This window comes from Chaetodon auriga, chromosome 2 (genome assembly GCF_051107435.1).
Source record: "Chaetodon auriga isolate fChaAug3 chromosome 2, fChaAug3.hap1, whole genome shotgun sequence".
NCBI classification, from domain to species: domain Eukaryota; kingdom Metazoa; phylum Chordata; class Actinopteri; order Chaetodontiformes; family Chaetodontidae; genus Chaetodon; species Chaetodon auriga.
This window is the reverse complement of record NC_135075.1, coordinates 18,080,967-18,101,906: the sequence shown is the minus strand read 5'-3', so window position 1 is coordinate 18,101,906 and position 20,940 is coordinate 18,080,967. Positions and strand designations below refer to the sequence as shown.

Below are 20,940 nucleotides of genomic sequence, written 5' to 3'. Positions count from 1 at the left end.
CCAGTGACGGTGCGGTATATGTCCCTGTTGTGTCTGATCCAGCAGCTCCCAGTTCGGTGCAGCATGATATTTGGCACCTGTTAAGAGTCTGGAATGTGGAGAGCTGCTCACTCCTCGGAGAACAAGAGCTGGACACTTACCATAGGGGTGAGGAGGTAATCCTGGCAAATGCCGCGTAATAAACTCCTTTTCTAATTGAGTGTAATTGTATAGCTGCAGAGCAAGATGAATCAAAATCCACCTTTTTGTATTTTGATTAGAAATGTGTGAATTTACTCTGATGGTGGTTACTGCACAGAGCTGATCTGAGTCCATCAACTTAAACGCCACCACTAAGTATCCAGAACTGAACAGAATAGAATTTTATGAACTGAAATACAAAACACTGACCGCCAGTAAAAATGTCAATAAAATACTTAAAACTTACATTTTTTGAAGCAACATTTGCAGCTCAGACTAGATCAGATATTTTAACCCATAACACACACTCACCTGTCAGTGTCAGTGCCTAAAGTGTCCTGTATTAGCTGACCAACAGCTATTGAACAGAAGAAACTCATTACAGTGGATAAGTGGCTCTTCTAGCGACCTCTAGAGGCCATGCTGGCTTAGTTAAGTTTCAGGACACTAACATTCAACAGTTTATCTTACTTTACTTTTTCATTTACACCTCCATCAACACGGTGATCCAAGCAGTGGAGCTCAGGAGGGCCTTAGTGCACGCAGGAGAGGGAACTCACAACAAAAGCCAACCTTGATATTTATAGACAATGACACGATTCTCCTGACCTTTAAGGGGAACTCTGCCTCTAATGAACAGACAGAGACAAAATGAATGACTTGACATTGGAGGCAAAATCGTAATATTAACTAACACACACATACCAGATGGTTGCTCACGTTTGTAGGTTAACCTGGACGGCGGCTGGACAGCTGAGCAGATCCTGGTACTCGGATGAAAATGCCTCTAGCAAAATTGTGTAGCATAAGCAGATACAGTAAAGGCCTGGTTATCAGCTGTGTATCCACTCTTTGCTTGGGCAAGGCTGGGATTCAGTTTAAAGCTGCAACAGCAGATCCAGCAAACATGGACCAACATTAGCTTTCATTTGAAGTTCTGTTTTTGTCTACCTAATTAATCTATGTCCAAGATTCTCCCTTCTTTGAGCTCCGTTTTAGTCTCCACCAACCAAGTCCTGACTGACTCATTAGTTGCTAAATGTTTCATTATGTCCTTCAGCTAGGCTAACTTTGTCTCTGTCTGACAAAATCGCTGAAAACAGCTGCTTGTTGTGGCCAAAAAAGACGCTAAGAGAGCGGAGAGAGTGAACCAAAACAAAGAGCTAAAGGACACAATAAAGCAACGCTGAGCCGGGGGGCAGCACGGAACTCTGTCCTGCCCCATTTCGTCTTGCTTTTGAGACACAGAGTTCGATTTTCCAAAAAAGAAACACTCCACGATCTTTGAAAACCCCAGGAGGACATTATGAAATACTTTTTTAAAATTCTAAATGATTTGAAACTAACATCAATATTGACAAATATAAGTGACAGTGAAATGTTTATTTCACGTTGGACCATTACAGCAAAGAGATGCGTCATTTCCAGCTATCTTGGGAAACAGCGTCACAAGTTGGCAAACAGGTTAACAATCTTGCAGCTTAAGATTCTTATCATGCAGCAAACAGAATATTTTTCCTCTTGAGGGGTAGAAATGTCATTGAGGATTCCAGAAACACTGCCAGAGGAGCAGCACATTTGTTTAACAACCTTCTGGGTATTGATCTATTTGAAATATCCTGTACTTTTAGTGATGCGAGTTAAATATGATGGTAATACACCTGAAGCACAAACTGGGGCTAGCTTGTCTCAGCTGAAAACAGCTGCAGCCAAAAACATTTTTTTTTTTAAAGATAGAACTGGTTTTATAACAGAAAAGAAACACATTTCTAAATGAAAACTGTACGCCGTATCCTCATAAAACCAACACATCAGCTGCTTCTGTGGATTAGTCACCTCCATGTCTTCTCTGTGTGCCTCTACTGTCACGATTCCGGTTATTTCGGGAAGCTATGAAACTCTTTTGGCCAGAAAGCAAAGTGCACTAGTAAAACAGCATTTCACCCAGACCGTAAGTGTGCCACGTGCGAGATGTGAATCACACATTCCACACGCCCACATTCATCGATCTCTCATTCATTGCACTCAGTTGAAGACCAGAACACAAATGACACCCCCTCTTCCACCCCAAGAGACTACAACAACATGAACATTACAACGCACATACTGCACACATCACTTTGTATTTTAGATTTTATGTACACCGTATACCTCATCTGTTCACTTACACTTTTTACTTTTTACTGCACTGCCACTTACTACCTGTTGCACGTCACCTGTTTACATACCGTGTTGCACATGTTTTATGGTCTAACCCTACCTGCACCTACCTCATACTGTTTATACTTCATGCCACGTGCACTACTTGCATGTTTTTATATTTTGGATATTATGGCTATTTGCACTTCTGGTTAAATGCAAACTGCATTTGCACTCTGACGCTGACAAAAGTTGAATCTAATCTAATATCTCAAATTAGCGCATTACCCTTTTTCCAAGTTGTGACTAGTGAAGCACACCTTTGCTTAATTTAAACAATGTAAGCAGAAATGTATTGATTTTATTTGTCTATTTTGAAGTTCTTGTTTTTGTATTTGATCTTTTACTAAATAATTAGTTAACATCTTTAAACAGACCATGAACATAGGTCAATCATTTTTCATCCAGATGTTTTGAAGAGTCTTTGAGAACTCTGGAAATACCTTGAAAACAGCTGATGTTATTTCAGAGTTGTTAAACTTTTGAAAAGACATCGTGCACTTTTAATGCACTGTATGCTTAAATTACATTCAGCGGAATCAGTTGGCCACTCCGAAGCGTTAAACACGAGGCCCTGAACTCCTGGCCCCTGCTTGCTCACATACTCCACACAGCTGAGCCAGAACTGGATTACGCAATGAGCAGAACTTGCCAAGTTATTTATCAATTTCACAGCTTATTTAGAAGAAACATGTAAGACGGCTTTTGTGACTTTTCTGAGAAAGCAGAATAGAAATATAACAGCAGTTTCCACCTCAGACCACAGGAGCTAGGCTGCATTGCTACAATATATTTATGCAACAGAGGTCGATGTGAGGTTCAGAACATTTCTCCCCGAGAAGTGAGAATATCAAAGGACGAGGCACCATGATGTCCATGACAAGGAATATACTGTATTATGTTCCATTGTGTAATAGCCTTTGTTTAGATAAGGACTGCCAGCACAGAGCCCAGCAAACTGACCTCCTGTTTGTGTGGACAGACAGTATAATTTACACACGCAGGTGAACACACCCTTTACTGATCAGGTTAGTAATAGAAAGCACATGCAGCATCCAGTAAATAAGTTTCATTCTCTGTTAACCGGACACTTTAATCTTCTCTCCATCTGCTAACAAACACACAACAAACAACAAACAAAGACCTTGAACTCAGCAGGCAACAGCCTCTTTAAACAGAAGATATATAGGAGTGACACAGATTTTTTTTCTCCAACTTCCTACGCACTAGCACGATTAGTGTCAGAGTGAGGTCACTGGATGAAGCGACACATCCACAGTCACCCAGATGTAAATGTCTCTTTTATCAGTGATGCAAACTTGCACTGAAATGATGGTTAGAAAGGAAAATAAGGCACATCACATTAAAGAAATGGTTGAAAATGACAGGGAAGACAGGCTTCTAAGAGGCTCGTTTCTGCATGTTGCACCTGCATGAGTTTTACCTTAGCTTGAGAAACTTTCCACTGTGGCAACACAAGATGAATGTAGCTACATCCTCAGATCCTTATTGCTGAGTATGGTGCCGATCATTAGTAGAGGACACAGGTCTAAAGCCGTGCACGGCCTGGCACTGCTGAGGCGTCCTTCAGCCAGACACCAAAAGTGTTTCAGCTCTGGCACTCTAATCTTCCTGTGAAGATGACACTAAAACTACAGTTCCAGAGTCAGACAAAGAACCAGGTTACCATGCTACAGTATCAGTCAGATACTGAGACTCTTCATTTACTATCTGATGGACTTTCTTTCATCTTGTTCGAGCTTTATTATTGCAAGATCATGGTAATATTTAATACACCTTGAGGAGAGTTACAACGGTAACAGTGTCCTTCCTTGATGACTGAGAACCACAGAGGGTTGTTTTAGGGATAAAGAAAATGTCATTAGTGTCTTATTGCAATGTTTTATTTAACAATGACATATTACAGGAAGGAAATTCATGATCTTGTGTCCGTTTTTACACTGAAAATATAGTCAGGATATGACATGTTGATGCTGTGCCTATTTCAAATATTAAAGTAATATAACCTATTAAAACTGTGTTGGTATGACTGTCCGAGTATAAGCATTTAAATTAACCGCAGGCGACTCGCTTTTTATTGCAGAAAAGCACCTCAAAGGAACTCACAGACGAGAGACCACCAACACGATTCTGAGCTTTGCATGAGTCTAACACGACGCTATGAGTCAGGGGTGGGAAACCACCGCAACCTCACTACAGTGAAAACAACAAGATGAAAGCAAGTCCATCAGATGGTAAATGAATAGGCCAGGTCAAAGGTGATGAATCAGTTAAGGCTGGATCTAGATAACGTGAAAACCATCGACGATTGATGACATAGCCTGGTATTCACGGTATCTGGTTCCTCGTTTCACTGGGGAAGCTTAGTTTTGGTGTGACCTTAACAGGAAGATTAGAGTACAAGTGACTGCTTTCGCAGAAAAACTTGTGGTATCTTGTCGAAGGACGCCTCTGCAGTGTCCGTCAGCGCATGGCTTTACACCTGTGTCCTCTAGTGGAAGGACTGTCTAACTACAACACCCTAACACTAACATTAATTTACAGTGCATCAGCATTTAACTTCTGAATTATTAAAAACCAGGAAAGCTCTGTAAACACATTGTCTTTCTTCATATAGTACCTTAAAAAAGTTATATCAGTGCAATGTCACTTTCAGTGAGTTGAGTATCATTCGGAAATTTTGCTGATGGAGAATTTGAACTGACTGGAGTCATGTGCACTTATCAGTCTGTGCAAAGTGAGTTATTCTTGCTTTTTAATTCATAAATTGCGTTTTAACTGCAGATATTCTACATTTTGTCTAATTATATGATGAAGATTACAAAGTCTCATGAATAATTCTTTCCTAATTTGTTGAAAAAAAATGTCTGCTAAGGGTGATGAAAGAACGACCATCATGAATCATATCATGTCATTTATTTTCTGTACAGACAGACAAGATTTTTGTATAAACTGTACAATCTTTTAAACATGCGGAGACACAAAAAAAAAAGCCATACACATGGAAGAAATATGTAAACAAGGGAAGTATACTTACTGTGCCTATGTACAATTTATAAATAATATCATTCACCATCTTAACACACCTCCTTTACAAGTTATCTATTGTCTGTTTAACCACTGGGGCAACAGACGTAATCATCAAAATCATTAGAGGAGAACCTCTTTTGTTTCCAAGCCAATTCACATTTCATTTGATTAGCAATTAATCTGCCAATCATTTTCATGATTAATCATTTAGCCTCTAAAATGTCAAAAAAACCCAAAGACTCTTCATTTGCCATCATAAATGATAAAGAAAGGCAGCAAATCCTTCCATTTAAGAAACTGGAAGCAACAAATGCTCCACATTTTTGCCTGAATAATGACTGAAACGAATAATCAATTATCAAAATCCTTGGCAATTAATTACTAATCAATTAATCTTTGCCGCTCGACTAACTACTCATTCCAATTCGGTGAAGCGAGCAAACATGGCTTTGCGGACTGCGTCTTTGTACGTGTCTGAAGCAGAGAGGGTGTAGTTGGTGCCTTTCGTGCCAAGTCCAGCTCCCTTTGTTCTCAGCTGTGCCTGAGGAGGAAACCCACAAACCTCAATTCTTTTCAGAGATATATACAGTTATTGATGCTGGTGGGTGCTGAATACAATTTTTGTAGATACCTCAATGGGTGTAGTGATGCCCTGCTGGTTGCGACCCAGTCCTTTGCCCTCCTTCCAGCCCATGGCCTGCAGCATTTTGTTCCCAATATTGTCACTGTTCAGGCCGTCTTTGGTGGGCTGTTCGTAGTTACTGCACAGGAAAATGTTTTGGGCATTTTAATAATTTATACAGAGCTAAAAACACACAAAAGAACAACTCGATCATCACCTTGACTGGAACATGGCATTTTACACATATCTGTTGATGTTACTCACACGGCTGGTGTTGGTTGGCTAAATTTCTTCTTTTTGGGCGCTGGTGGTTCAGGGATGCCGTATTTTTCTCGCCTCTCGGCTGCCCTGTCTCTATATTTCATCTATTTGCCAGAAGAATAAAAACATTTTGGACTTGTAGATGCAGTCACATTAACTGGGGGAACAAAAAGAGCAGCTGGGTGATTCTGGACTGCGACAAACCTCTGTCTCTTTTCTCTCCAGCTCTTCCAGCTCTGCTTCAGTCATCTTGGACCTGCGGAGAACCTCCAGGTTTTTCTAAGAAAGAACCAGAGACAAAATGATTACCTCAAAGATTTAATGGTCTTATTGCTTTCCTGACCAACACTTTGGACTTTCATTATTTAGGCCTGAATGTTACCTTGTGGAGGTCAGAGAGTTGCTGATGTCGAACTAGAGCCTCTTTGTTGGGAAACTGTCTCCTACACAGCAAGCAGGCCAACTTTGACCAGTCTGTCAGCTTGTCCAACCCTATGTCACCACCATCGGGCTCCACTACCCCCTCCTCAGGATCACTGTCTCCACTGTAGGCTGCCACAAGGCCACACTAACCACACCATGGATGAACAGAGACAGGTGTAAATACGAACATAAATAACTCCTCAATATAACTTAGAACATATATTTACAACGGGATTAAGATTGTTTTGACAATAGTTGCTATAATGCCGCAGAGAAAACACTCACCTTGGAAGTGCTGACTGAGCTGGTTGGTGGCTCCTCCTCAAGGCACCTTGGCATCTCTGGCATAAGTCTGTCTAGACCTCCTGCCTGCTGCAAACATAAATAAAAATCAATCAATGCATTTAAGGCATTAAAGTCTAAGCTGACACATTCATACGGTCTCAGAACTTTTCCAGATACTGAATCCCGCTGACTTACCTTCTTTTCAAACAGTATGTAGCCAGCATCAGCAGCTGCGGCCTCCTTCCTCTCTTCTTGACTAATAGGCTGAAAGCTGCTCTTGAAGTTCTCTTTCTGCTTGTTTAGAGTTTTAGCCCACCGTTCCATGTCTTTAGCAATCTGTGAGAATAAAAACAGATTTAAACAAAGTTAAAATCTAACAAATGAACAACATCTAGAACAGATGGAAGCTGAAAAACAGACATGTGCTGATGTAGAATTCATATTACAGTACCTGCTGAGCAGTCTTGCTTTTGGGCTTTTCCTTCTTCTCCTTGCCCTCTTTCGATTCTTTGCTGCCTGCTGCTGCTGCTGTGTTCTCGTTTTGTCCAGCATTTGTGTCGTTTGAGGCAGGCACGTAAGTCTGCTTCTCACTGTCCCAGTACAGATACTGCTGAGTCTGAGAGTTGTAGTAATACTGAAAAGACATTGTCAAAAACAATGTCAACTCCTGCGACTCTCACCGACATGACAGAAAACCCACTGACTCATGTGGTGGATGTGCACTACTTACATGGCTGTTAGGGTCATAGTAGAGGCCAGTTTGAGGATCGTAATAGTAACCAGAGGATTCATCATACTGATAGGAGGACGTGTCAGGAGCAGCTGTCAATTACAAAACATAAAATCATTAACGATGACTTGTTTTAAGAGTTATGAAACAGCTGCCTTGTAAGTCCAACATTTGTGGTCATTAATATAGCTTTCCAAAACAAAAATCCAGAGGACTTGTACGCTACAACTGGGACAAAACAAACGTGTTTGGAGAACTTCTCATGCAATAATCAAATATTAAACAAAGCGATCCGAGGCACAATGTTCACGAAGCAAACGTCAGAATATAACGTGCATGACAGTGACCTCAAGAGGATTTTCTCTTTGTGCACATCACACTCCAACAGGACAGGTTTTGAGGATCTTGTGTGCTCATACCAGTGTTGGTGTCAGCTGTCTGTCCTGAGGCTATTAATGTGCTGGCAGCAGTAACAGTGGCAGCAGCTACAGGAGCAACAGGCACAGATGCAGCTTCAATGCCTGAAAGATGTCCTGTCTGGGGTTTTGCCTCCAATTGCTGGGCAAGTGGTAACGCCTGAAATCAATGGGATGGTTATGTAGAGATTGTTACACAAAGCATTTGACTAATGGTACTTAAGTGCAATTACAGAAATAACAAAAACGTGTATGTTACCTGAACAGCGGGCTGCACGATTATATGGGGTTGATAGACTTGTGGAGTCTGTGATATCACTACTCCAGCTGCAGTTGGAACGATCTTTACACCCGGGGCAGCTGCAATTGGAAAAGGAAAGCTCTGTGACAATTTTTCCGACAAAACGCACATCACTGTACAAACAAAGTCAAACTATTCCAATTTATAGAATCTAGCATGAGATCTTTGTGCTTGTTGCTTTTAACAGCAGGATTTATTTAGGTTACTATTGCTAAACTCAGTATGAACAAATGTTAGATTTTAGCTGCCCATCATCACATAGAAGTCACTTCTTTTTACTAAATACTAAGTGCAACTATCTCATTTTAATGAGACACAATAAATGGTCGGTGGGTGCGCCAAAATCTGTAAAGTGTGAAAGCATCTCATACCTCCTAGAATGCCATTTCCCTGAGAGGTGCTGGCTCCTGCTCCTTGCGGGTAATACATCTGGTAGTCCTGTTGGAAAAAACACTGAAATATTGATTTCTGAGCTTCAGTGGTGATGAACTGCCACCTAAGGAGGAGTAGATATTTTCCAGTGTAAAACTGCTAACATATATCAATATTGAATACATGTTATGACATACAGGTGCAGCCACATGTCTTATCTATAAGTGCTACCATCAGTGAGACAATGCTAAGCTTACACTGAATCAAAACCAGTACACAGAATTTCTGGACAATTATTTCTCTGATGACGTGTTGTCTGTGTTGTAGTCTCCTAAAGCTGCCACTAGATGTTACTAGAGAGCCATGGCATCTTGAAGGCATCTTTAGAAATATATATGAAATATATTTGGTTTGAAGCCATTTGTTAAAATATTCGCTTCATTTGTTCTACTAACCTGTGACATTGGAGTGTAGCCCTCTTGTAGGTAGCTGTACTCTGACATTCCCTCTGAGCTCTGCTGTGGCTGAAAAGGTAAAGCGTGGGTTATGAGCCTGTTGTATCCACAATGGGAGACGATAAACAAACAGGATGTTGACAGTTAACGGACTTACCTGACTTGAGGACCACTGGGCCGCAGCAATGGCCGTGCTGGCCACAGAGAAGGCACTGACTCGATTCCCATCAGGTAGCAAAAGGTCCCTAAAACAGACAAAGGGCAAAAAATGCCAACAAGTTAATTCCCACTTCTAGGTGTTTTCAAAGAGAATAAAAAGTTACAAATATAGATGTAGGTAAAACTTCTCATCCATTACAAAACCAAGGCACAAATCACACCATTACACTCACTTTCTAGCACTCTTGGCATAATCCACCCCGATTGTTTTTCCATCCAGTTTCAAAGGTGGCTGCAGTCCCTGTAAGATGGTTAGCAGCTGAGAGGCCTCCTGTGAAAAGGAGGGATATTACTTTATTGAGACAGGTAAGTAGTGATATCAGTAGAAAAGCCAAATAGAGGCACTGAGAAGCAGATGGTTGTTACAGCAGTAAATTATGATGCTGAAACAGTAAATTGTGACACTGCTCATCTGTTTATGTTGAAGAATGTTTTACCAGAGGAGAGGACAGCTGTACAAAGGCAAAGCCTCTGTTCTGGCCCGTCTGCTTGTCCTTGATGAGGCGAATGTTGTTTGATGAAAGATTAGCATATGGTGCCAGGGCTGTCATGATTGCTTCCACGGTGGTCAGAGGAGCAATATTTCTCAGGATGATTGCTGTACGGGACAAAAGTCTATATGTAAGGACAACCTAGCACGAGTAGGGGTATTTGTACTGTGAGACAGAGCATCTGTTAAAAAGTCCTTACTGTCGCCATAGAAATCTCCACTGGGTTGAGTTTCGGAGGCTCCAGTATTGTTGCTAGTTTCACTTTCTGTTGAGAGAATGACAGAAGTAAGAGGTGCATTAACATAACCTTCAGAACAGCTCTTTTAATCAAAGAACTGGAAATGAGGTATTAAGTGATAAGATGTGCTAAAAATGAGTCCGTGTTTTACAATACCAAACGGCTTATTTCACAGCCGGTTTCATTAACTCCATCGTGTATGCTGGTTTGTCCCCATGTTGTATTGTGAGGTAGCAAGGAAAAAAAAATGCATGCTGTTTCCCATCTATGCACTTAGCCTATATCTGACATCTGAGTGACAACAACACAACACAAACTTTGCGTTGCAACCCAGCACTGCTGACCCAGGCTGCCCGGATGTCCGCAGTCAGTGGCCTCTTGTTGATTTTACTACTTACCAGCTTTGGCTGCTCCACACCTGAAGCACTTCAGCCTCCTCCGGAAATTGTACAGGCCACACTGCAAGTAACCGTTCACATCATTTTTATTATACACCTACTGAAGCCCTGAACAGTGCTGCCTCAGAAAACAGGCAATCTATATTGGCATACCATACTTACCTGAGACACAACCTAACCTTTAGCGCTTATCCAAATGTAGGTGTACCACAAAATTACGCTAGCAGGACTGCAACACATTTTAACTTATAAGCCTATCAGATACACTTATTGGCCTATATGTGTGTGTATGTGAGGTGTTCTGAAGTAGCATCGTTTGGATAATGTGGCCATGAGACCAAGACAGATGATTAACTTACAGTGTTGCAGAGCCAGTCTTCATACTTGTTCCTGGGGTGACTGTAGTGCATGTCCACGCTTTTGCCTTGGATGGTCAGACGTTTCTGAAAGAGGACGACAAAAATCAGTCAAGTAGTCCTGGCAAGCACTGATCTCATTAAAAGAGTAAGCAGTGTTGGAAGGGAGAGATGGGGGAGAGGGACCCCCAACAGATAGCCTTTGTGTTAAAGACAAGACAGGCACATGATGTATGTGTGAGCATGATGTATGGAGGGTTCTTTAGGTGTTTGGGACCCGAGTGCCCAGGCTGAGCTGGAGCAGAGTGTACAATGTGCCCTAACAACCCTAACAGACACTTGTGCCTGCTTTAAAACAAAGAAAAAAAAACGAAAAGAAAAGGGGAGATTAAAAATTTTTTGGGGTAGGCTTAAAAAAAAATAAGTCTGAGCTTTCATTCCACCCTGAAACATCACTGATAATGCCTCTATCAGCAGGATAAAGATAGTGTGTTCATTATCTTTAATGCACAGTCCTTAAGGAGATGATCTCACAATACAAGTCAAACCTGCAGATTTAATACTGCTGCCAGTACAATTAACTAAAACATGAAGATAAATAACATGAATGATCATCTCTAGTAATATACAAATCAAATCTTTTTGCTCTGTGGCATACAATCCATGAGTTTTTTTTTTCCCCAAAAGATCTACACACTTTCCACACTACTTATTCAATGCACTTTGGTTGCCATTTGGGTTATTTTTCCAGATCCCCAAGATTAAAACTAGACTTGGCGATTGTGAAGCAACCTGATTGGTCTCCATCCATCGGGTAGCATCTTGCAAGTGATAAAAGTCCACGAAGGCGAAACCACGGCTTATACCTAGAGACAGCATTCAAATATAGACGGGAGGCGTGTTAGTTAAGAGTCCATGGGCATATTATTCAAACTCTTCCACAAACTGCTTCACGATCCAGGCCGTGTTTGGTACACTATAGGCCACTCCTTAGGAGTTTTACCATAGCAAGAAAACCTGTTGAATACCACTGTCTGAACCACACTTAACAGCAAAGTGTGTACGCCAAATTGAATTTCTGAAAATTGTTACTGCTGCTCTTACTTACCTTCAAAGGATCCACAATGAACTGAAAATGATAAGTCTTAAATTAACATGTTAAATCCTTTTTCAGGTCATTCGACTCAATTTTCTTCTAGTTGCTATGGGAAAACAGGTCTGAATGGAAGCAGATTGGCCCTATGGTCAAAGACTGGGGGGAGGTCAGGGTCCGCCACATATCCGGTTCTCACCTGTTTTCTTTTTCATCAGCCTGACATCCACTGGCTGCGGTCCCTCCAATTGGTCTATGGCAAAACGAATCTGAATAACAAAATGCAGATGGTGCTTAAATATCATCATTTTCATCTTACAGAATCAGTGGTGCACACATATAAAACAGAGCTACACACAAAAAAGGTTGACTAACTGCAGGAGAAAACTTAACACTTACATCGTCCTCACTGACATGAGGAGACAGACCCCAGAGCATGATGGTCTTGCTCTTCTTCTCCTCCCCAGGCTCCCTTCTGTAATCCTGCTCTGGGTAGTCGCCATCGGAGTGATAACCATCTTCTGACCTATCACTGTTGCGTCGTTTCCTTTCTCTTTGCTTTAAAACAAGCAGATCAGTGCATCAATTAACTGTGGATTTCATCAAACAACAAAGTATTTTCACCAAATCATTACAAAAACCATTGAAAGGCACCAAATATTGGAATGGCTACCTCTGGACTATCTCTTGATCCTCGACGATCTCCTTCAAAACGATCATTACGTCTTTCGTCGTTCCAGCGGCGCATGTTGTGATCGCGGTCCTGGTCCCTCTCTCGTCTGTCACGCCATTCTGGTTCATCACGGGGCTGGTCAGAGCCGTACCGCCCACTACGTTCTGTGCGACTAATTCTATGGACCAAACAAGACATTTGAAGACATCATCTTGGGATTAGAGAAACAATGATCAACATTAAGAAAATAATCAACAGGTGAAGTGACAATGGCAATAATCATTAGCTGCAGCCCTACATTAAACAGCCCTGAGCTGTTACCATGTGTGGGTATGTGATAAGAAGCTACAATAATTAGCTACACATGTAGGTGCAATCGTTCTGTTACTCTGTTACATTTTGACTTTTCCTGTGTCTTGTCAATTCAATATTGTTTCACATTTTGCGTCTAAAATTCAATGGGTCATTTTCAGTGGAAATGCCACACCGGACACCCAGTTTCTTTAATAAGTGGCATTGAATAGATGGCTGCAGTCACGTGACGTTAAAATCAGACAGAGGGCCAGAAGTGAAAACTGCAGTGGACGAGATGAAGGAGAGTACTTCCTGGGCAAGTTTTGATGAAATTACGAGAGAAAGGAATAACAGAAAATCACCCTTACATTATGAAGAGGAGCCATTTTTCAGCTGAACTGAAAGTTTTGCCTGCTATTGAGGCAGTAGATATAACTAACTACCAGTACCTGTAAGATTTCTTAAGACATTAAAGGAAAATATTGAACACCATTACTACAATTCAGTGATTGTTTTTGGCTGTAATGACTGAGATTAAATGACAACGTTAGGCTACACAAATACATTAATTACACAAGTGTTTACTGAAATGACCCTGGCTTCAACAATAGAAAAGTTATCTTTACATTAATTAACGCTATGTAATGCTAACAGGTTAACGTTAATGTAACGGTGCGTTACAGACAGGCGTTCTACGTGTCATTTAACGTTAGCGTGAAGTTCTTCCCCCTCTGAGGGCGAAACAGACACTTGAACTTACATTAACCTTAAAATAACATTGCCATCATAGTTAACACACCTACCATAGCGAGCGGCGTTACTGCTCAGAGTTAAGTTACTCACCTTTTATCAGCTCCCATTTCTCCCTACTGCACACACACGGCCTCTAGAAAACAAATATACCAAACAGTCGGTTGTATTTTCAGTTAACATTCTCAAAAACAGAACAGTTCCCTGCAGTCACATTACTTATGAAGATTTCAATAGGCGCAAAAAGCACACCAAATGCTTGTAAGCCACAACATGGAGCCCGACTAACGTTAGCAAACAGGCGTAGGTTAACCTGGGTTTGCAATTATGTCAAAAAACTACTACGCCAAAGCGCCGCTGTGAGATTATTTCAGGTTCCCGTCTGAATGTGCAGTAACTCACCAGAGTAGTTTGTAATCGACGTTTATAATAAGTAGTAGTTCTTCAAAATGATGTTTGACAAATTGCGGCCAAGAAAATTCATCTCACGTCTGAAGACTTTTCATTACGCTACAACGGCAGCTTCTTTGTCCCAAGATGCATTGTGAATAACACGGTGCATTATGGGAATTCCGGCGCTTTTGCCCCGAATTTGCCTCACAGGCAGCCAGAAGCGCTTGTTCTTGAGTTCTTCGTTTGTTTGGTCGGCCCTACAAGTTCTGTTTTGGTTGACATTACAAAAGATTACGTTTTGGGTCACCACTCCGGTTGGGGCTTTCTGGGGTCACAGGTAATTGCAGCTATTTGCCTGCTAATGTTAAATAAGGCGTGCTACCTGAACGTGTAGAGTTAAAATGCTGCCTGAAAGGCCAAAGTAAGGGCAAAGTGTTCCCTGTATTATTTCCGCCATTTTACTGGTTATATGTCTGGACAGCTGGCATTGTTCGCACGTATATATTAGTGTTTACTAATTATTTAGTGCTCTACACAGTAACAATATTTTGTTAATTTGGCATTCAGTCGGTTGCAGTGCATAGCAAACTGCCAAAAGCTACAGAACCTACATGACTTGCCCTGCAAGTACTTCTTCAGACAGCATTAAGTCCTGTTTGTAGTCTTCAACCTGATCCTAAAACCATATTTAACTTTGAGATGACTCTTTGTCTTCTCTTTACAAACAAAAATGATCAGGATCTTTGACACTGAAGTTCATATTATTGAAATGCTGCAATAAGGAGACAGATCTGGAGAAATGATTGTGAAATATTATTGTCTCCTATAGCCTTACCATACAAAAAACTGTATTATAGTGTAATATGCACATTGTACAATAACTTTAACATCTTTTGTCTAAGCAGACCACATGTTCTGTACATATGGTCTTCAATCAATAAGTACTATGCACATCCATTTCTCTATATAACCCGTTTTTCATTCAGTTATTTACAACATTAAACATCTTCCCATAAATGTCTCTGCGGTGTTTGAGTATGTTGAGATACTGAAAACTAAACTCTAATTCCTTGGAAGTGTCAACATTAAGATGAAAGTCAATAACCCGAGATAAGCTACAACATAAAACATGAACCATTTATCATTTATTACAGTATTTAAATCCTGAAACATCACCAAACAGTTCACTGTACAAGCAGGCCCTTAGTAAAGGTGACTACACAATTACTTATTCAACTTGGCACATGAGAATGTTCCCCTTTCATAAATTTCTGAAGTGGTAATGACACTGCATACAACAAAGATGGTCAACAAGTTGTGCTGATATCAGATCCATAATTGAGCTCCACAATATGTTTTAAAACCAATACATAAGGTTATTTTTGCTTTGTAACATCGATGATGCTTGAGTCACTGACACCCAAGACCGTCCCATATCTTCTATACAAATATGTCATGAGATAAAACAACACAAAACTCAGCCATATAATATAAAAATGGTCCACAAGGTCCCAAAAAAAGGAGGGTGGAATCCATTACACTTTTTTCCAAAAAAGTCAGGGTGGGTAGGTAGCTCAGGGATGCTTTCAATCTCCATGATGAGTTCTAGGTCAAGGTCTCTCCTTTTGTCACCTGGAATAACACGTACAGTATATTTATGTAATGGTTATATAATTTGTAACATACAAATACAAAACACCATTGGTTTGTTTAAATTAAACTGCAGTTTACTTACTCTCGCTTCAATATATTCAATCCTCCTCTCCAACGCCGTCAGCTTCTCATTGAGAGTGGCCAAGCGGGATCGACACGACATATCTGAGGATGATGGACTGTTTTTAGCATGTTACCGTCGACAGTCATGATATTTCATTATGAGGGGCGTTGCTAGTCGATTCTGTCAGTCACAACGACGTTAGATCGACAAAATCAAACGCCACTGTTACTGATAATTACGGTTGAGAAAACATCGTTCAGCTTCAGGGGTGATGCTGCTGTTGGTGTAACATTAATGACAGCCGAGCAGACAAGCGTTTGCTGCGGCGACGGCCTAACATCCATTGGCTTGCTAGCTGTCTATCAATTGTCTTTTGAGGCAACGTACTGACACTCGTTAGGCTGCTAACATTAGTTAACAAGTGAAACAAAATGTACAGTAACTCGACACCAAACTGCCATGGTATTTCGGTGAGGAAGGAGCAACAAGCTCACAGCTAACGATAAAGCTAATTGATAGCTGGGAGTGGCCATTGAAAACATCAACATCAATGCTAGGAACAGCAGGGCAGCTAGCTGAACTAGCTAACGACGCAAAGTATCCACATTAGCGATGATCTTATCCGTAGAATTGGTTTTAAAAGCTTACCGAACGAGTTTAGAAAGTCGGCGATTTTTTTAATGCTGCTCGTAATTACTTCTATGTACTCTCGATTAGCCCAGTCTTGGTGAATCTCTCTTTGCACTGGATCTTCCTGGCCAGCCATGTTGGACGAGTCTCAGCCTAGCGTAGCGTTCAATCAAGGACAGTCCCCCTGGTGTTCATCCGGGAAGCACAGCGTAGACGGTCAAGCGTCGCTGTTCCTGTTTTATATCGAAAAGCCATTAATTCAAATCATTAACTGATTTTCAGTATTACATTTGACCTATCACTGTAATGTACAAAAAAAATCTTGTTTATTTGTTTTTTTCATTTTCATTGAATAACAATTACATTTCTTTTATTTGTTTAAGTAACGGGGGGACTGCGAATGTTGTTTAGGCTTACTTCCTCTCCTGAACCGTACTTCTTATTTTTTCTATTGAATTTGTCTGTATTTTCATTATTATGCAAGTAAACTAAATTAAACGTCATGCTCAGACGTAAGTTAGCATGCGTTACTATTCGGCAGTGGTGGAGGAAGTGCTCAGACTTTCTACTACTAGTAAAAGTACCAATATCACAGTGTAGAAATACTGTGTTATAAGTAAAAATCCTGCATACCATATTTTTTACTTACTTTCGACTTATAATTAAAGGCCCAGATGTAAAAGTTCATATTATGCGGAAAGACCACTTTCACAATACGGATCGTATTATTACTATTGATGCATTAATGTGTAAACAGCCCTTAAATGTTGCAGCAGCTAAAGGTAGAGCTACCTTAACCACCTCATACTCTGCTAGCTTGTGCGTCTCCCCCTTCATCTTACAGTGAAACAATAAATCGCATTTATTATTGTTCAGAAATGGACCTCAAATATGTGTTTAAATACAGGACTCGATGTGTTGAGTTACTTTGCATCACTGCTATTCAGGTAGATAATTGAAAACATTTAAATCTGTCCTCATAATAACATAGGCAAATATGACTGTTCCGTTTTGTTTGCCCCCCCCCACACACACACACACTAACACTATTAATACCTCCACCAGTACCTTCACATTTGAAGAAATACCTCAAAGCAGACTTATATTTTTTTTTCAGATACCCAATAATATTCTGAAGGCCATTCATGTGTTTGTATACATTGTCCACAAATGACAGTCACAATTCATATGATATTAAATGTTTATTTGTTTCTACCCATTGAGGATGTGATATGAGTTGTACACAGTGGAAGAGTCAGTCTTTTACAGCTTCATCAGAAACTCCTCTCACAATAAGGTTTCAAAGAGTGTCTTCATTGAGTAAATACGCTGAACAACCATAGTGTACTGCACTGAAAATATCACAAACTTAGGAGTGTAGCAAGTTACTTAAACTGTGAATGTGTGACAACATGATAAAATACCCCAAACAGATGGGTACTGATTAATCTCTCTGTCCAGGCTGACATAACTGATATATTGAACAGCTACCAAGAGCGTGTCATAGCACAATCTACTTCACCCTCTTCAGAAGCTCTTTAATATCTGCCTCAATGTCAATGGTGAGGAAATGTCTGCTGTAGCGCTTATAGGGTTCCCCATCAGGACCCACGAGGAACTTCTCGAAGTTCCAGGAGACGTCGTTCCTCCTCACAGGACTCCAAATGATGAACTTGGGATCAGTCATGAGAGCCATGGCATCATCGCAGGGGAATGGAAGCTTTTCCTTAAGATAAACAAACAGGGGGTGGGCGTCCTCTCCGTTCACATTCACCTTCTCAAGGAGCTGGAACTTTGGTTCAAAGCCATCCCCTGGACGGACATATTTCAGAGACTTAAAGATTTCATCATTCTTGCAGTTCTCCTGTTATAAGAAAAGGACAGAATCATTAAACACATTATAGATGCCATCAAGTTGATGAAAAGCCATGTGAAGTTTTCAGTCAAACACACGAAACAAGGCCAGTGGTATATTTCTTACTTACTGCGCCACTTTAATTTGGAGGTACATGTGTTTTACTTGACTATTTCCAGTTTACGTAATTACAGTTACTGCCTATTTTGTCCATTTAATTTTTGTTTTTACACATAAAACCTATATGATCAAATTATAAACCACGAGGCATTACTGTAGTTAGCGCCACCTCTACCAACTACAACAGTAAATGCTGCTTTATCACTAACACATTAGTGATAACACATTGAAAAAAGTAATTCTGCTGCTTATAAGTACTTTTAGGTTTAGGTTTTATACTTGCGCAACAGCCTAATATGGACTATTTTTTTTCCTACAGTACAAGAAGCACACATTTGAACTGTTTTTAGCATAGTAGATCAGGTTATATTGTAAATATGTCAATAATATCCTCCCCTGGGAAAACACTCATAGCCTACCTGATGTCCAAACTGATTGCAGGGCACACCCAGGATAACGAGTCCCTTGGCGGAGTACCGACTGTGGAGCTCGTTCATCTGAGTGTAGTCCCTGGTTGTTGTTCCTCAGAGAGACGCCACATTCTCAATGAGGACAACTTTCCCCTTCAATGAAGAGAAACTCAACATTTCTCCAGATAGCAGCTTCGCCGTCAGATCGTAAAACCTTTTCACGTTCCCAGCCATTGTCAAGACGTCCGGATGACTTACACGGGGAAGTTCTTACACTTACTTATTAAAAAAACAAAAAGGGGGAAACGCGGCGGATTATCTTTACACAGACTAACCAATGTCAATAAGTTAACTGTAGGTCCAGCCCTCGGTTTTTTCATGAGGCGGGCTGTAGGTGGGACTTATACGAGTCGTTTTTTTTTTTTTTTTTTAAATTTCAGTTCAAGGTAAGGCCATAATGCACTGCACAGTTGAGTGTAAATTATTAGCCAAATATGGTAAATCCGGTAATACAGTGTCTTAATGGTCTATAACACTTATGTGTGATCACTACACGCATTAAAATCTCTGAACCTTTTTGTTTTATTAACTTACTTTCTATTAATTTCTATTAAGAATAAGTTACAAATACAAAAACGTGTTAAACGTGTTTTTTTTAAGAGTTGCACAAGTTTATTTGGAACACAAATCACCCCCCTCGGCCGGCGTAAATGGTACTTTCCAGGAAGTCGTGTGTACTTTACAATCTCTGCTGATACAAACTGAAAAAAAGCGCGTCAAGGACAAATACTAACTGAAAACAGCAAAAGATTTTCTAATAAACGTCGGACTGTTGCAGGAAATACAGCCGTGTTAAGAGTTTAGAGGAAACGAGGTGAATAACGGTACCTGCTCCTGTTGTGACGAAGCCAACATGCCGGACTGGTACGGCGTGTGTGTGATCTTTGGCTTGTTGTTAAGTCTTTTAACAGCAGCTGCTTACATGTTGAACTCCGGACTCCTCTCGGACATAAGCGTCCTAACCGGCTCCCCTCCCATAAAGAAGATCACATTCGCCTACAAATTCAAACAAGGACCGTACAAAAATTGCTGGTCATTTTTGAAGGAGTCTCACAATATTGGACCAAAGCTTTCGTGTATCGGTGTATTTTATGACGACCCAACAAAGGTAAACCATTACACATCACCCATAACATTTAATATACATGTAACATTTAATACATACAATATATGTTATTTATAGATATAAAATAGCGTTTAATATTATATAGTAGATGTTCCATATAATATAACAACTGTAGGTTCTGTGGTCGACCGCTAGATGGCGATGATGTCATTCTTTCTAAAGGAGTGAAGCGGCCGGAGATGAATTCCTCATTTAAACAATTTATCTGTTGAAATGTTTCTTTTCACAATAAATAATCAGTTTACTAACATTTCATGTATTTCTCACCTTTTCTCTTTCTAATTTTTCTCAGCATTTTGGCACTTGAGACTCTTGGCACTGGCTGTTTTTTTTTTTATTTATTTTTCTTCTCCTGAGCAGTATCATAGCACATCTGGCCACGGTGTGGTGTGTTTTGTGGATTCATGTGGAATGTAATCCAAGTTCATTTGCGGTTGTTTGTTGAAGGTCCTGAGATGTAGCTGCAAACCAAAGCATAATTTAATGTCTAACAGGACTCCAAAATGTTCAGTATTTAACAGTGCATTACAAAATAATGAAATATATTTCAACAATTGTTGAGTGGTTTGCTGTGGTTTTTGCCATAGCATTCTTGTATGCTAATGAGCAGTATCCTCATCTCGAGAGGCCGAGTCACCTTTCTCAACTGCTGATGTGATGTGTGTTTGACTGTTGTGGTTTTTGTGATGTGGTGGATGCTGGACGGCCACAATGCAAATTAGCCATTAGGGAGCTTAACTACAGCTGTGCAGATTCATAGTGTATTTTTAATCATCAAACTCATTCCATCAATCAATTAGTCAAACAGTTTTCTGGGGTGGT

General features: G+C 40.4%; 4 protein-coding genes across 5 annotated transcripts in view; 1 reads left to right on the top strand and 3 right to left on the bottom strand.

Annotated features, from left to right (window-relative positions):
* Nucleotides 1-5,301: 5,301 nt before the first annotated feature.
* Nucleotides 5,302-14,362, bottom strand: rbm5 (RNA binding motif protein 5). 2 transcript variants are annotated; one of them, XM_076759797.1, is made up of 25 exons: nucleotides 14,210-14,362; nucleotides 13,901-13,943; nucleotides 12,764-12,941; nucleotides 12,490-12,648; nucleotides 12,290-12,359; nucleotides 11,790-11,863; nucleotides 11,001-11,084; nucleotides 10,642-10,702; nucleotides 10,205-10,270; nucleotides 9,952-10,112; nucleotides 9,688-9,785; nucleotides 9,453-9,540; nucleotides 9,296-9,364; nucleotides 8,840-8,906; nucleotides 8,427-8,527; nucleotides 8,171-8,327; nucleotides 7,752-7,843; nucleotides 7,473-7,655; nucleotides 7,217-7,357; nucleotides 7,022-7,108; nucleotides 6,696-6,881; nucleotides 6,518-6,592; nucleotides 6,317-6,417; nucleotides 6,062-6,191; nucleotides 5,302-5,971 (listed from the first exon to the last, which is right to left on the bottom strand). In XM_076759797.1, the coding sequence occupies exons 2-25, from the start codon at nucleotides 13,915-13,917 to the stop codon at nucleotides 5,846-5,848; spliced, it is 2,571 nt and encodes an 856-aa protein (XP_076615912.1). In that variant the 5' UTR covers nucleotides 13,918-13,943; nucleotides 14,210-14,362; the 3' UTR covers nucleotides 5,302-5,845. The 2 variants fall into 2 exon arrangements, with proteins under 2 accessions (XP_076615912.1, XP_076615921.1); XM_076759806.1 differs by having other exon boundaries at nucleotides 7,022-7,105.
* Nucleotides 14,363-15,332: 970 nt separating this feature from the next.
* brk1 (BRICK1 subunit of SCAR/WAVE actin nucleating complex) lies at nucleotides 15,333-16,726 on the bottom strand. The gene is made up of 3 exons (XM_076759863.1): nucleotides 16,566-16,726; nucleotides 15,936-16,018; nucleotides 15,333-15,832 (listed from the first exon to the last, which is right to left on the bottom strand). Exons 1-3 carry the CDS (start codon nucleotides 16,681-16,683, stop codon nucleotides 15,806-15,808), a joined length of 228 nt encoding a protein of 75 aa, XP_076615978.1. The 5' UTR covers nucleotides 16,684-16,726; the 3' UTR covers nucleotides 15,333-15,805.
* A 1,008-nt stretch (nucleotides 16,727-17,734) lies between these two features.
* gpx1a (glutathione peroxidase 1a) lies at nucleotides 17,735-19,257 on the bottom strand. Its single transcript, XM_076759784.1, has 2 exons — nucleotides 18,942-19,257; nucleotides 17,735-18,411 (listed from the first exon to the last, which is right to left on the bottom strand). Exons 1-2 carry the CDS (start codon nucleotides 19,164-19,166, stop codon nucleotides 18,061-18,063), a joined length of 576 nt encoding a protein of 191 aa, XP_076615899.1. The 5' UTR covers nucleotides 19,167-19,257; the 3' UTR covers nucleotides 17,735-18,060.
* Nucleotides 19,258-19,676: 419 nt separating this feature from the next.
* The window catches only part of tex264b (testis expressed 264, ER-phagy receptor b), a 32,634-nt gene continuing 31,370 nt past the window's right edge, over nucleotides 19,677-20,940 (top strand). Inside the window, exon 1 of the mRNA XM_076746125.1 lies at nucleotides 19,677-20,100. Within this exon, the coding sequence (XP_076602240.1) occupies nucleotides 19,846-20,100 (255 nt within the window). The 5' untranslated portion in view covers nucleotides 19,677-19,845. The remainder of the gene's footprint in view (nucleotides 20,101-20,940) is intronic.

Coding starts and splice junctions, on each gene's coding strand:
- rbm5 (XM_076759797.1), bottom strand. Junction 6,593..6,695: donor AACTCTCTGACCTCCACAAG/GTAACATTCAGG, acceptor GTTCTTTCTTAG/AAAAACCTGGAGGTTCTCCG. Junction 6,192..6,316: donor AGCCAACCAACACCAGCCGT/GTGAGTAACATC, acceptor TTTCCTGTGCAG/TAACTACGAACAGCCCACCA.
- brk1 (XM_076759863.1), bottom strand. CDS start 16,683: ATGGCTGGCCAGGAAGATCCAGTGCAAAGAGAGATTCACCAAGACTGG. Junction 16,019..16,565: donor CGACTTTCTAAACTCGTTCG/GTAAGCTTTTAA, acceptor CATCATCCTCAG/ATATGTCGTGTCGATCCCGC. Junction 15,833..15,935: donor TTGAATATATTGAAGCGAGA/GTAAGTAAACTG, acceptor GTGTTATTCCAG/GTGACAAAAGGAGAGACCTT.